This window comes from Schistocerca piceifrons, chromosome 4 (genome assembly GCF_021461385.2).
Source record: "Schistocerca piceifrons isolate TAMUIC-IGC-003096 chromosome 4, iqSchPice1.1, whole genome shotgun sequence".
Lineage (NCBI taxonomy): Eukaryota > Metazoa > Arthropoda > Insecta > Orthoptera > Acrididae > Schistocerca > Schistocerca piceifrons.
Window position 1 is genome coordinate 758,796,942 of NC_060141.1, and position 14,872 is coordinate 758,811,813.

At 41.7% G+C, this 14,872-nt stretch overlaps 1 protein-coding gene across 1 annotated transcript in view; it reads right to left on the reverse strand.

The window, feature by feature from the left end:
* Positions 1–1,778: 1,778 nt before the first annotated feature.
* The window catches only part of LOC124794792 (transmembrane protein 208), a 54,310-nt gene continuing 41,216 nt past the window's right edge, over positions 1,779–14,872 (reverse strand). Inside the window, exon 5 of the mRNA XM_047258446.1 lies at positions 1,779–2,876. Coding sequence (XP_047114402.1) covers positions 2,748–2,876 — 129 coding nt within the window. The 3' untranslated portion in view covers positions 1,779–2,747. The remainder of the gene's footprint in view (positions 2,877–14,872) is intronic.

Here is a 14,872-nt window from a genome sequence, read left to right on the forward strand (position 1 = left end):
AATTGGACACTATCAGGCAATATTCAGACCAGGCTGTTCATGTCCAGAGCAAATTCTGAACTTAAAACTAATCTTAAGACATCAGAGAATAAGTGGCAAAGATGTAGTTTGCACATTTGTCGATTTAAAAAAAAAAAAAAAAAAAAAAAGCCTACGATTCAGTTGATCGTCAATCACTATTCCAAATATTAAAAGAATAGGGTTTAGATCTGAAAACACTTGCAACCATACAACAGACATTGATAGACAAAACATCTAAAGTCAAATTTATGGGGGAAATCTCTGAACCTTTTCTGATCTAAACAGGGGTAAGACAAAGAGATGGACTCTCTCCACTACTGTTCAACTGCGTCGTTGAAAAGGGGATACAAGAATGGCACAAACTGAAACCAGTCCTCAAGACTGACTAATCAATTACTCTCGGCAGAGGAAAATTAACAATAGATTGCTTAGCATTTGCAGACAATCTACCCATCTTAACTCGCGATGTTTCAACAGCCAAAAAACAGATTGAACTCCTGAAAGAAATTGCGGAAAAAGTTGGCCTGCAAGTATTTTTATCTTTTGAAAAGACAGAATATATCACTTGCAACAAACAAGCACCAAAATTCATGGAGACAAAATATGGCAAAATTAAACAAGTCCCACAATTTAACTATCTAGGTGAAACGATTCAGGAAATTGGAATAGAAACGAAAGCAAATGACATCAGATGCCAAAAGATGGACATTGCTTATCAACTCACTCAAAATACCTACAATAAAAAATGTGTCTCCAAGCACACAATACTATGACATTACAATACCATCATAAAACCATAATGCCTATATGGATCAGAGACACTAATTTTAAACAGGAAACAGACATAGAAAACATTCAGAAAAAGGAACAGAAGATCATAAGAAAAATTTTAGGCCCAAAACTTGTAGATGAACAGCATCGGCTCAGAGGCAAACAGGAAATCAAACAATACTCTAATATTCACAGTGACATTAGAAAACACAGATTAAGATTCTATGGACACATCAAAAGAATGAATCCGGACAGACTTACAAAGCAAATAGTTGAATTCTGTGAAAACAGGAGTATATCTAAAACAGACCCAATGAAACTGATTGGTGAAATCAAAACAGATCTGAAACTAGCAAGAATTACACCAGAGGATATCCAAAACAGGGAAATCTTCAGATCCAAAATTCACAAGTGGCAAGTTGACCAAGAGGAGAAACCAAAGAAGAAGACTGGAACAACGTGGTCTCATATTCGTGTTAGCTTCTGCAACTTCTTCATTCTTCCTAAACTGGCTCTTAATAAGGCAGACACAATCTGAAACTAAGCAAAATTTGCACTCGACAACTTTCTCTGTACTCATCCACAGTGGTTACCAGAATTCCTGAGTTTAGTCAACTACTACATCCCTAGGATCAGAGATACTCTTTATCAGCTTTGCTGCTTCTGTGAAACTTGGGTACTTCCTAAATTCCCACTGGAGGGGGGAATTTTACAATCCACATTGCAGATATCCAATCCTATGATCTAAGATTTCAGATATTACAATCCATGTATAACCCCAAAATTATAAGATAAGAAGATAGAACTTTTCTCCCTGAATGCAGTAAAAGAACCTGTTTTTCATACAAATAAATAAAAATACACATGACTAAATGACAACCTTTTCATATTTTAGTCAAAACACAAAAAGAAACAAATTATAGGATCAAAATCTGACTACAGTTTTCATTTGAATCAATTTTCGTTTTATTTTTATAATATAAACAACACTGAAATGAAACAGTGAACAAAACAGAGTTCACTGACTCTTAAAATAAGAGCAAGTCTTGTTCTTCCACATGATACAATTTAAAATCATAACAGACCACTTTTATGATACATGATCAAAGGGAACCAAAAGGCTTGGAAGTATGGTTACTGTGAGTAAAAACTTACAACATGTGAAATGACAGATTTTTAATGATAAAAAACACAAGGGCATTCTGTCATACTTTCTATAGATTGTTGAATAGCTACTGCTCTCTTTGACAATGAATTTAATGATGTATGAAAAACTTATACTGATAACAAACCTGGAAACATGAACTTCAGTGTTACGAATCAAGATGTATATAATTTCTCTTGCATCGGTATCTTACATGTTATAGATATGATCTAGTATACATAAATCTTCATACAAAGAAAGGAGCATAAATGCCAGTTTGAAGTAGCACAAATGCAGAGCTTACATGTTCTATCAGTATGTGTCTCACATAGGCACATTACAGAATTGTACATTAAGCAATACTAAGGCACTGCACATTATGAGTCTTATATTACACATGATATTATGTTGCTGCTCACAACCAGGACTTTACTGTTATTTGTGCACCTGATGTTGCTGTCATTCAATGTATACACAAAAATCTAGATGTTGAGCTGACATAAAATTTCTCTTATTGGATTTATATAGCTTACACTCATACATTCATTTATCAGCAGGCTTATGGTCATCTCAAATGTTTCAGTCACAGATATAAATACCACAAGCACACTTAATCTCACTGATATTTCTGTCTCATAATGTTTCCGTCACTGTATGATAACATGAATTCGTTTATTCATTTTAAAAATACTTTTATATACAATTATGAGGTATTAATTAATTGGTAAGGCAAAATAATGCTGTCCATCACCATCAACAATAAGGAAGTAAAAAAATTTGAATCACAATTCAAAGAGTAAAGGCAAGTGTCTCAGTGGCGTTTCATTCTTCTTTCCAGCTTCCTCTGCTTTTTTTCATCAATTTCCTCTCTTGGAGCCTGTTGGAAGAACCATGGAGACAGGACTGTAACCCACAGCAACCAAAAACCTCTTATAGGAGCCTGCAAAGATAGCAGAAATAAATCTCATTAACTACAGATGTTTTTAGACCAAGTTGCCTACCGCAACATGAAGAGGGAAAATAGCCAGAAGACTGTCACTGAGTTTACAAATACTGTAACTATGAAATGGAATGGCACTTAAGGTAGATAGCAGGTAAGCCAAATGGTTGACTTTGGTTTATTGGGAGAATTTTTGAAAACTATAGTACATTTATAAAAGAGACCACATATAGAACAGTTCTGTAACCCCATTCTTTATTACTGCTTGAGTGTTCGAGATCCCCATCAGCTCATGTTAAAGGAAGACATAGAAGCAAATCAGAGGTGTAGTGCTAGATTTGTTACTCATAGGTTCAGTCAACATGCGAATATTACAGAGATGCTTTGTGAACTCAAATGGTAATCACTGGAGGGGAGATGATGAGGTTTTTACACAACAATATTGAGAACTAGCATTTGCAATCTTACTGCTGCCAACATACATTTTGGGTAAGGACAGCAAGGACAAGATAAGAGAGATCAGGACTCTCACAAAGCACACAGGCAGTCCTTTTTCCATAGCCCCATTTGCGAGTGGAGCGGGGAGAGGGGATGACTAGCAGCGGTACAGCGTTCCCTGTGCCGTACACCACGTGGTGTGGCTTGCACAGTATGTATGTAGGTGTTTTAGATAGCAGAGTTTTGGGCACACTAAAACTGGAGTTTTTAAAATCCTGTGAAGCAAGATATTATTGAGTTCAAGGATGAAATCATTTAACAGTATTCCTGGTCATTAAGGTCCAGGGGAAGAAATGTTTGAGCCATAGTCACGCATGTTATGTGATGTTCTGATTGCCACCCGGGAAGATCTGGAAGTAAAACTGCACTAATTATAACAAAATACCATTTCATAATCCATTTGTGTGTTTTGCACTGAAAGTGGCACCACATAAAAAATTCTTTGCATTACTCCTCAAATCCAGTCAGTCCTTTGAAGGCTTGTTGCCAGGGCAAGCAGGCATTGTTCAGCATCTGTTCTGAGTATTTTTCTGTTAGAGGTGATTTTACTGTATCATCTGCTTACGTCAATGGGATGAATTCAATTATAATTAAATGGCACTCTGAAAATTATTTCAAGTGACAAGCCAGTGTCAACTTCACAAGTTACAAATCCGCACTTCAGATGTGCCATTTACGATTATGGGCAATGGCGTAAGTGAGGTGCCTGGTGGCTCACTGAGTTCTATCTAAGGTACATGAGCTACTAAGGCTGAATGAACAAATCCATGCAAATTCACAACTGTTCAATTTGCAAGGACTCGACTACCAACAGGTGCAGCGTCAGGAGGTTGAGGGGCAGAGACGTGGGGAAAAAAGGAGCAAAGAAGGAGAGGAGCAGGGAAAGATGGGTGGCTGTGTTGGCAGAGGACTGCAAATAAAAAGGGTGGGTGATGAGAATGGGGAGGAGACGACAAACAGAGGAGGTGAAAACTGTTGGGTGGAGGGTGTATTTTACCATAGGTTGAGCCTGGGATAATTATGGGAATGGATAATGTATTGTAAGGATAACTTAATTTCAATGGTTACTTCACTACCTGAGCCATATGGATCCTTCCCTCCACCACCAGCTTTTCTGAATTGTGCAGATGGGAGTTCTCCTTACAACACTTTCTCTTCTCCCGTAATTATCCCGGCCTCAACCTACTGTAACATACTGTCCCCACACCTTCCACCCAACAGTTTCCAACCTCTCTGTCCATCATCTCCTCCCCATTCTCATCTCTTACAACTAGTTTTATGCATCATTCCATCCCAAATGGCTCCCTCTGTGTAATCACAGACCTTTTATTGTTATAGCTATCTCAGTGATTGTATACTAATGGCTAATGGTTGTTTTAACACATTTACATATGATAAATTAAATTTATTTACACTGATAGTTGGCTCCTTTTCCTTAATCAACAGCAAATTCTCAATATACAATATAAATCATGATCACTAACAATATTGTCACGCTGAAACCACCATCACATCCAAATCCAAAGGGAAGGTCATCAATGAAGTACAACACTTAGAATTCAAAGCACATTTATTACTGACATCAACATACAGCCAGAACAGAATTGAATTCCTGTATGGACAGTGCAGCTACTTATACAAACATCAAACATTCCAGGGTACTTGTATTTATACAAACAATAGACAGTCCTGGATCGAATAACAACAATGTGCAGACTAAGTGGATCTTTTGAAATGGGAAAACACACACACATTCACATAAAGCACAACTCACAAATACATAGTCTCTGTGCCTAGACACTGAAATGAGTGTGAGTGTATGTGTTTTCTATTTCAGAAGATGGACTTTGCTCGAAAGCTTAATATTTTAGCAGCCTTTCTCATTGTGCCTGTCGACTCACCACACCCTCCACGCCATTCCATTAATATAAACATAGAATATTGTAAAATAAAAGGTGTACAACTTTGCTTCCACTGTTTGCTGATAGGTGGCAACAACGGTAAGTAGCGGTCGAAAGAAACAGATTGCAGACGTCAGGCAGTCAGCTTGGACCTAAGTCAACATAGCCTCATTCAAACATTAACCAATTTGTGTCTGCATCATAAAGTTATTCTTGATTGAAAATGTCAGTTTATGAGCCTAATTCTCATCATTTGCGGGAGGTGTTGCCGTTTTGTTTCAATATGAAGGAAACAGTGGATGAGTCTCATCAAATGCTCTCAAGTACACATGGTGAGAACACTATTAGTGAAAGAATGTGTCACGAGTGGTTTCAAAGCTTCAAGAACAGTGATTTTAACGTCGTAGACCGGCATAGTGGTGGAAGAGATAATGTTTTCAAAGAAACAGAATAAGAGGCATTGCTGAGTGGAGACTCATGTCAAACTCAAGAAGAATTGGCGTGATTAGTGGGAGTGACACAGCAAGACATTTCAAAATGTCTCAAGGCTATGGGCATGAATCAAAAAGAAGGAATTTGGTCCTGTGTGAGCTGAAACCAAGAGACATTGAACAGCTTTTTTGTGTTTGTGAACACTTGCTTCAGAAGCAAACACGGAAGGGATTTCTGCAATGCATTGCGACCGGGGACAAAAAATGGGTTCATTACGATAACCCTAAATGCAAAAAATCATGGGGATATCCCGGCCATGCTTCCACGTCGACAGCCAAACCGAATATTCATGGCTCCAAGATCATGCTCTGCATTCGGTGAGGCCAGCTCGGCATCGTGTACTATGAGGTGTTAAAACCAAGTGAAACAATCACAGGTGCTCATTATCAAATACAATTAATGCATTTGAGCAGAGCATTAAAAGGCAAACGGCTGCAATACAGCGAGAGGCACAATAATGTGATTTTGCAGCATGACAATGCTCGACCCAATGCTGCAAAAGAGATAAAAATGTATTTGGAAACGTTAAAATGGGAAGTCCTACCCCACCTGCCGTGTTCTCCAGACATTGCTCCCTCTGACTATCACCTGTTTAGATCAATGGCACATGGCCTACCTATCCAACACTTCCAATCTCATGAAAAAGTCACAAATTGGATCGATTCGTGGATCGCTTCAAAAGATGAACAATTTTTTCGATGTGGGATTCATACTCTGCCTGAAAGATGGGAGAAAGTAGTGGCCAGAGATGGAAAATACTTTGAATGATACATGTGTAACCAATTTGTTTCATTACAGCCTCAAATGTTGGGGAAAAAACGGCGGAAGCAAATTGTACATCTTGTATACAAACATTATAAACATAAGACATTCCAAAACATTTCAGAAATGATAAATACTGAATAACAAAAAATGTTGGTTGTCAAGTTTGAACTAGCAACCAGCAGCATGCCAGCCAGTGATGCTAAACACTACATCACACTGCATGCTCTGTGGCTTGCGGCATTATTCCCTCTCATGGAGAAACAGTGACTCCCTCTTTCAGAAATTCTCACTAGAGCCAACTACAGCATCCTGGTTCTAGATCTTGTCAATAATATTCTGTGTAAGGCACTGGCAGATACTCGCGTTCCGATCATAATGTTCTGTCATCTCCACTATGATGAGCACTGAAGGTAGCTCCTCTTGTCATAGCTTTGCAATAGTCGAGTGAAGCTTCAGTTTCCTTGAACCTCCCATCACTGATCTGCGCATCTGGACTATATTAGGGCTTTTTACCGATGACGTGGACAACATCTCTGCATTTTTGTTTTCTTGATGAAGGGTGATAATCCTCAACTTCATATGTGGCATCTGACGAGTGATGAAGGATATAGTGCTTTAGCAATTTTTCTGTCAGTCCTTGTTTCTGCACATGCATACAAAATCAAACCAAGCCACCTGGACTGTATCTCACTGGTTGGTAGTTCATATTGTACAGCTCTCTGTCCTTCTCCTGGGTGTCCACAGTACTTATGCAAGCCAGCTGTTTTGCTTTTTCAGTCCTGGTGATGAGATATTTCACGTAGTTATCCTGAGTATCATCCGGTTGAAATGGAACAGTGTATCCATTGTAGTTTCAATCTCATGACTCTCAAGGAGAAAGAACTGCATGAAGCCTGTAGTGTCTTACTTCACTGTGTTGTATGCGAATGTCATGACAGGAAGTATTACAAAATAGTCTTTCTGTTGGACATCAATGTACATCTGCCAACATCGTATTAAAGTGTTCTGTGAGGCTATTCGTCTGTGGGTGGTAGGCACTTGCCAGGCTGTTGGTGATGTTGCAATGTGAAATTAACTCTGACACAAGTCTTGACTAGACAACTTTTCCACGATTAGAGATTGTCACACAGAGTGCTCAGTGATTCAAAGTGAAATATTCTAACAGTAACTCTGTAAATTTCTGGAGCTTTGGCAATCAACACAGCTTTTGTGACAGTGTAGCGGGTGAGGTAATTAAAGTACTGATCCCTGTTTGTCACCTTCGAGCCCATCTTCAAGAGGTCCATTCCAGTTTGGTGGAATGGCACAGCTGCACATGGGATTCGTACCAGATGCTCCAGAGGTAACTGCAGCATGTGCCTCTGCCAGTGGTATTCCTTACAGTGGCTCACATAGTTTCTAACAGACAGATAGGACACCAGACAGTAATAGTTGTGTCTGATTCTGTGTAAAGTTTTCACAAAACCTAAGTGACCAGATTTTGGAGCATTCTGAAAAAACTTCAGGAGACAGGCCACATATGAGCTATGACGACGAGCAGCCATTTCTACCCCAATGGCTTTTAATTGCTCTTATGCAATGCTCTGTTAATTAACTGGAATTCTCCAATGTTTGGTTCCTCCTCCTCCTCCTCTTCTTCTATGGCATAATGTTAGATTTAACCTTTGTTTAACTGCAATGTCATTTACTGCAGTGATGACTAAGATTTCATCCACATTATTGTGTTTCACCACACGATTCCTTGAAAGGTAGTTGGCGTGTTTGTGTTTCCTTTTGTACACAATTGTGACATTGTACTCCTGAATATTAATTGCCCATCTTCCCAGTCAATCCAATAGATCTTTCAAGCTAGTAAGTCAGTAGAGAGAACAATGGCCCATCATAATGGTGGATGGTTTGCCAAATAAATAAGGCCTGAATTTGTTAAAGGCCTAAACAACTTCAGGGCAATCTCCCTTTGTTGTAGAGTAGTTCATCTTGGACTTTAAGAATACTTTAGAAGCATAAGCTATCACCTTTTCAGCACATTCCTGAATTTGTACTAGAACTGTCCCTATACCAAAACTGCTAGTGTTAGTGTAAAGATCTGTCTTGGAATTATTTCATACAATGCTACAACTGGAGAAGATGTTAGAACCTTCTTATGCACAAGGAAATATCTTTTTTGCACCTTGTTCCAGGAAAATTTGGTGTCTCTCGGCAATATTTATTGTAAGGTGTATGCCTTGATACAGAAGTCCTTTACGAATCACTGATGATACAAGCACAATCCGAGGAAACTTCTCACATCAAGCATGTGCCAAAATGTTGGAAACTCTGTGACTGCTCTTATTTTCTCTACATCAGGACACAATCCATTGCCATTCACTAGGTGCTCCAAGATTTTTATTTCTTTGGTGATGAAGAGGCACTTTTTCAGGTTAAGGCAGAGACCTCCAGTCTGAATATGTTTGAGGACCACTGTCAGGCAGTTAAGTGACTTAGAAAAAAAAAACAATGTCATCCAGAATAGCAAAGATATGTAGTCCATTTAAGGTGCCGAAGCAGGTTGTCCATCATACAGTTGAAAGTGGCTGGAATGTTACATAATCCAAAAGCTGTAACTTTAAAATCACAGAGGCTGGATGAAGATATGAAGACAGTAATTTCACAGTCAACTCATCAACCTCAATTTTCCAGTAGCCTGGCTACATGTCCGTAGTTGAGAAACACTTCTTCCTTTCAAGCAGTTTAGAAAGTCATTAATGTGTGGCAATGGACAGACATTTTTCTTCACGATCTTGTTCAGGCATCAGTACACAGTCGATGCAGAAATCCCAAGTGCCAACCTCCTCCTACACAGGAACCACCGGAGAGAACCAATGACTCTCTGAAGGTTCAATGATATCATCTTCGAGCATCTTCTCCATTTCTTCTGGGTTACCCATCGTTCAGCTGGCGACACCCTGCACTGTACTAATGCTGAGTAACTGGTGGGCAATTCCCAGAGCTAATATGAAGTCTCAACATTCGCCACTTGGTCTATCTTTTCTCCACTCCTGACTTGAAAGTATCAACAAAATTCATGTGGAACAGCTACCACTCACTGACATTGTTCATCCACCAGGCCAGATCGTACTTGCAGTTTGATAGTAGCTTCCTTCCCTACCTTGTCTGTTGCGGTAGCGGAGCATGATTAATCTTCGATGACAATGAGCTATCCTTTCTGGACTGGTTCAGCTCTCCCTATGCGCATACTCCTACAGATGCTCATGACGACTATTCATCCAAAGTTTTCCTTGAACACCTACAACAAACATCACTGGCATGTAGATTCTTTTGCGAGTCTGAGTATCTTTCTGCAACTGACAAAAATATCACAGTTTAATTGACTATGAAGAGGTTGAAAAATATATTTTCTTCAGAAGTAGTAGGCCTTGCTACATCACATGATGGTACATTAGATTAGAAGAAGCCAAGTGGCTCTTGTCATATAAAATTGACAAAACAAGAATCATCCCAAGCCATGGCTTTAGATAGCAGCCAGATTACATATATCGTATTTCAGAATGAATGCTCACTAGTAAAAGCCCACAGGTAGAGGCTCTTGTCAACATTAAATTGTAATAGGCGTTACACAATAAAATATTTGCATAAATTGTGTGTCCATCATGCTGGAGACTATGTTGCTGTGGGAGTCAGAAAGAAGATATGGATGAAGACCCATGCCCTTCCACTGCTGGTTGTGTGGAGGAAGGGTGCTCATGCAGTGTTAATAGGGATGGCACTGGAGGCGAGGCCAACGGAGGGTTCCCCTGACCCTCGTAGACACAGGAGGTAGTGTCAGCACACCTGTGGCAGTCAATGGCAGTTGCCAGGGGCACCAGGCCTGGGGCCTCATGGTCACCAGAAGATAGTGGGAAGCAGGTGGCAAGGTGTGATGCTGTGCTCGAGGCTAGAGATGGTTGTGGTTATTACACTCAAGCCCCTTCTGTATTTGGGCAAAAGCAAGTTGTCACCCATGGGTCTCTGCTACTGTCACCAGATCCAAGCCGCAGTCACCTGCAGAAGCAGGCCCACACAGGCACACCAGGTGTGCAATTCTGGGACAGCTGGGAGTGGGGTCTTGAAGTAGGTGGTGTCAGAAGATGTAGCAGCGTCCACAGCTGGCCACCCAGGGAGCAGCTCAGTGGGACTAAGATTGGCAATTTACACAGTGTGACAGGTACTCAAAAAGTGGGTTAGGGCCGATGAAGTGGCAAGGGATTTGACAACTTTCTTCATTTGCTGCTTAAATGTCTGAATGAGATGCTTTGCTTCACGGTTGGAGGAAGGATGGAACAAAGGGCTGGAATACGTTTTATGCCATTGACCACATGGAATTCTGTGATGGCAAACACTGTCAATTGAGGCACATTATGAGAGGCCAAAGAGTTGAGGTAAACCTTCGATGGCTAAAACCTGGACAAAGCCAGTGACACCATGTGTACCACATACGGATACTTGAAGTATGCATCCATGATGAGCAATCACACCAATCCCAAAAACAGACTTGCACAATCAAAGTGGATGCTGTCCCAGAGATGGCAGGGTACAGGCCAGGGTGCAAATAATTGTGGTGGTGCTGCTGCTGCTCGGTGATAGGCACATACTATGCAGCCTCGGACAGATCTTGCAATATTAGCATTGATACGCAGCCAGTACGTGTGTCAGCGAGCCAGTGCCTTCATGCAGGAAATCCCCCAGTATCCCTGTGCAGTAAACTCAGTACTTCTTGTGCAATTCAGCTGTGACAATTAACTGATGCATTCAGCTGGGACAATTAACTGATGCATTCGGCTGGGACAATTAACTGATGCACGTGAGAAATACAGTTCCAGGGGTCGAGCTTGGTCGCCAACTAGTGGGTGAGGTAGGCTGGCCAGTCATGAGTCATGTCTGGCGGACCTTCTGCACAGTGGAGTTGTGAAAACACATGCAGGTGTAACAGGGAAACTGTCTAACGTATGTTATCGGACAGTGCTGATGTGGAAGCAGAGGACCTCCTGTTGGTGGATTTCAGGGCATAGGCCTGCTGGTTGATGCAACAAAGTGTCAGTATGGGAATGTTGTGCCATGGGCTTAAACTGGACGGTATAATTGTATGCACTTAGGAGCAATGCCCAGCACTGGCAGCATTAAACTGTTCACTACAAGAGGTTAGATTGAGGTGCAAATAATGTAACCAAAGGTTTTTATGTGTAATTAGAGATAACTTGGTCCAAAATAGACATGATTTTTTTTGGATGGCAAATGCTATCACCAGTGCCTCCTTCTCAGTCTGTGAATAGTTGCACTGTGCAGGGGTCGATGTCTTGAATGTGTGTGCAGTTGGATGTTTGGAGCCATCCTCATTCCTGTGCACCAGAACCCCCCAATCCCATAGGCAGATGGATTGGTCACCATGAACAATGGGCTTTCAGGCAAGAAAGGTGTGAGACAAAAGGAGGATTTTAGCACGGTTTTTAAATGGGAGAAAGGGGTCTAGTTTTAGGGCATCCCTTTCTTAAGCAAGTGATTGAGCAGTTGTGCAATATGAGCTGTTTGGGGTAGGAACTTGGAGTAATAGTTGATTTTGCCCAAAACATCTGCAGTTAGTGTGAATTCCTTGCGGGGGGAGGGTTGTCGTGATTCAGAAATCAGTCACCTTATCGCCAAAGTTCCGGGTGTTTCCTCCTCACATCCTCTCGCAGATGCCTTAACACATCCAAGTAAAAGTGCTGGTTGACAGTCTGGCCAGGGGGTATGAATTCCCGATACACAATTCCACGAACATCAAAAAAGACAATGAACATTGTCTTCACATTTGACCTCACTTGCCTCGCTTTTTTTGGTCTGGGAGAGTTGGGAGTCCTCCACTGGTTTGACGCTTGCTCGGTTTCTGAGTCATACCCGTAACACCAACTCTCATCCCCTGTAATGACTTTGTTCAAGAAGTTTGGATCACATGCAACCTCTGTTTTCAAGTTCTGACACACATTCATGCAGATGGTTTTTTGCTCCTGTGTGAGATGGCACGGAACAAATTTAGCAGCAACACATCTCATGTGCAAATCCTCACTCAAGATCCGCTGGCATGAGCTCCAACTGATTCCTGTCTCTGCTGAAATTTGGTCGAGCATTTGGCGACGATCCTCGTTATCTTTTGGCAGACCTTTTCAATGTTCTCCTCATTTTGTGATGTTGAAGGGTGTCCAGAACGAACTTGGTCTCGACACACATCTCACCACGTTCAAAGCACTCAAACCACTCGAAAACCTGTGTGCGGCTCATAGCGTCCTCCTGGAAAGCTTTCTGAAGCATTTGGTGTGTTTCCGTTGCAGTTGTTTTAAGTAGGAAACAAAATTTCACACACACTCTTTGTTCTTTTAAAGTTGCCACAATGACTTCACAGAGGTAACCCGCCAACAGTCAGAGAAAAACAATACCACACTTGCATGTTCAGCTCTACACTGACGCCGTCTGCACAGCTGTTTCATGAAGGTCTCTACTATCATCATCTAACGTGAGAACCCTGCACTACATGTACGAGTGGCAGCGCCCTCGGAGTCCGGTTTCTTTTGGGTCCCCCCTCGTACAATCCAAAACATGTGTTGACAACAACAATGATCTGAGGTTCCCCATCTACGAGCAAATGGAGGCAAGTACTGACAAGATCAGTCTTTGAGTAGTATTTCCCCCTAAGTTTGGTAAGGAGGTCTCCATTCAGAGAACAGGATAAAATTCTGATTGAGAATTGGTCATAGCCTTGAAATCCCTACATAATTGAAGAGAACCACTGGGCTTTCTGATTATGACCAGTGGGGTGGCCCACACACTAGATTTCACTGGCGCGATAACTCCATCAGCCTGCCTGGAGACAATCAAGCTCCTGCTTCGAACACAGTATGTAAAGCCACCAGAATGGGTCTAACATGGTAAAAATGAGGCGTGGTATCCAGCTGAAGGGTGGTGTGTGTCAGAAAATCTATGCAAAGGAAAGGGACTGCAGTGGATATGACCTTGACTTTGTTGGAGACCAGGAAGCCTAAATGTCAAGGCCAAATATCTAAGCAGCCGATATGTGGTCAACCAGAGTGGGGCACTCATTGCCAGACTGATCAAGAGAGATCCATGTCCATCTGAAAACGGACGTACTCATTATAAATGCTGAAGGTGAGAAATAGCTTCCACGTGAAAGGGTCGTCAAGTAGGACTACTGACTGCAGCGCACATATGGTGTTCTGATGCCCTCATGGCGTGGGACGGGAGCGGGTTGTGTGTCTGTGACAAACCACTGAAAAAATGGCTCAAATGGCTCTGAGCACTATGCGACTTAACTTCTGAGGTCATCAGTCGCCTAGAACTTAGAACTAATTAAACCTAACTAACCTAAGGACATCACACACATCCATGCCCGAGGCAGGAATCGAACCTGCGCGGTTCCAGACTGAAGCGCCTTTAACCGCACGGCCACACCGGCCGGCCAAAACCACTGAAAGATGCCCCTCTTTTCAATAAAGTGTGCAGGACCCACAGTAATCTGGACAGTCTGCCCAGGAATGAGTGGAAAAATACCTGGGCATGAAGGGAACGGCCCTGTGATCTGCAGCATGATGCATCTGGAGGTTTAGCGGCCATAGAGATGTCAGTAAAGGTACTGCAGCCTGGGGGCTGTCCTACGCCTGTAGCCCAAGTGCGGAATGTGTGGAGGTTCACTGACAGTTGCAGCTTGTGGCCTCACCGTGAGTCATTCATTGGCCACCTGTGTGATTTTGAAAGAGTGTGTGATGCGCAAAATGTCCTCCAACAATGAGTCACCCTGTTTCAACACTGCAGTTTGGACATCCGGATCTGTGTAAGCTGAACCATCATGACACAAAGCAAGGAGTCTGTGTAGGATTGGTGCAAGTGACGTAGCATTTGCAGCCAAGATCTTGCAAGTCAGAGACACATAAACAGTATCATTACCCCCACTGTTTAGGGCATTGATGGAACTCAGGCCTGGGGACAACCACATGGTCTAGTTGGGAATAGTAATTAGTCAACAGAATGCATATCTTCTGAAAGGAGTGCAAGGGGGTCAACAACCAGGCAAAACAAATATGTCTGGTGAAGCCCAAGGCAAAAACAACAATTGCTGCATTGAATTGTTCGTGACTTGAAATGCCTTGCAAAGCTGTTTTAGATGATGCAACTATGTGTCCCAGTCCTCCTTCGCATCACTGAAAGATGGAAACAACAGAAGATGTATGGGGGTGTTGGTTGCCAGAGCTGCTGAGCCCTGGTGCAACCAAGTGTTCTGTACTCTGATCATGTCTAGCTGAAGCAAAAGTGATGTTT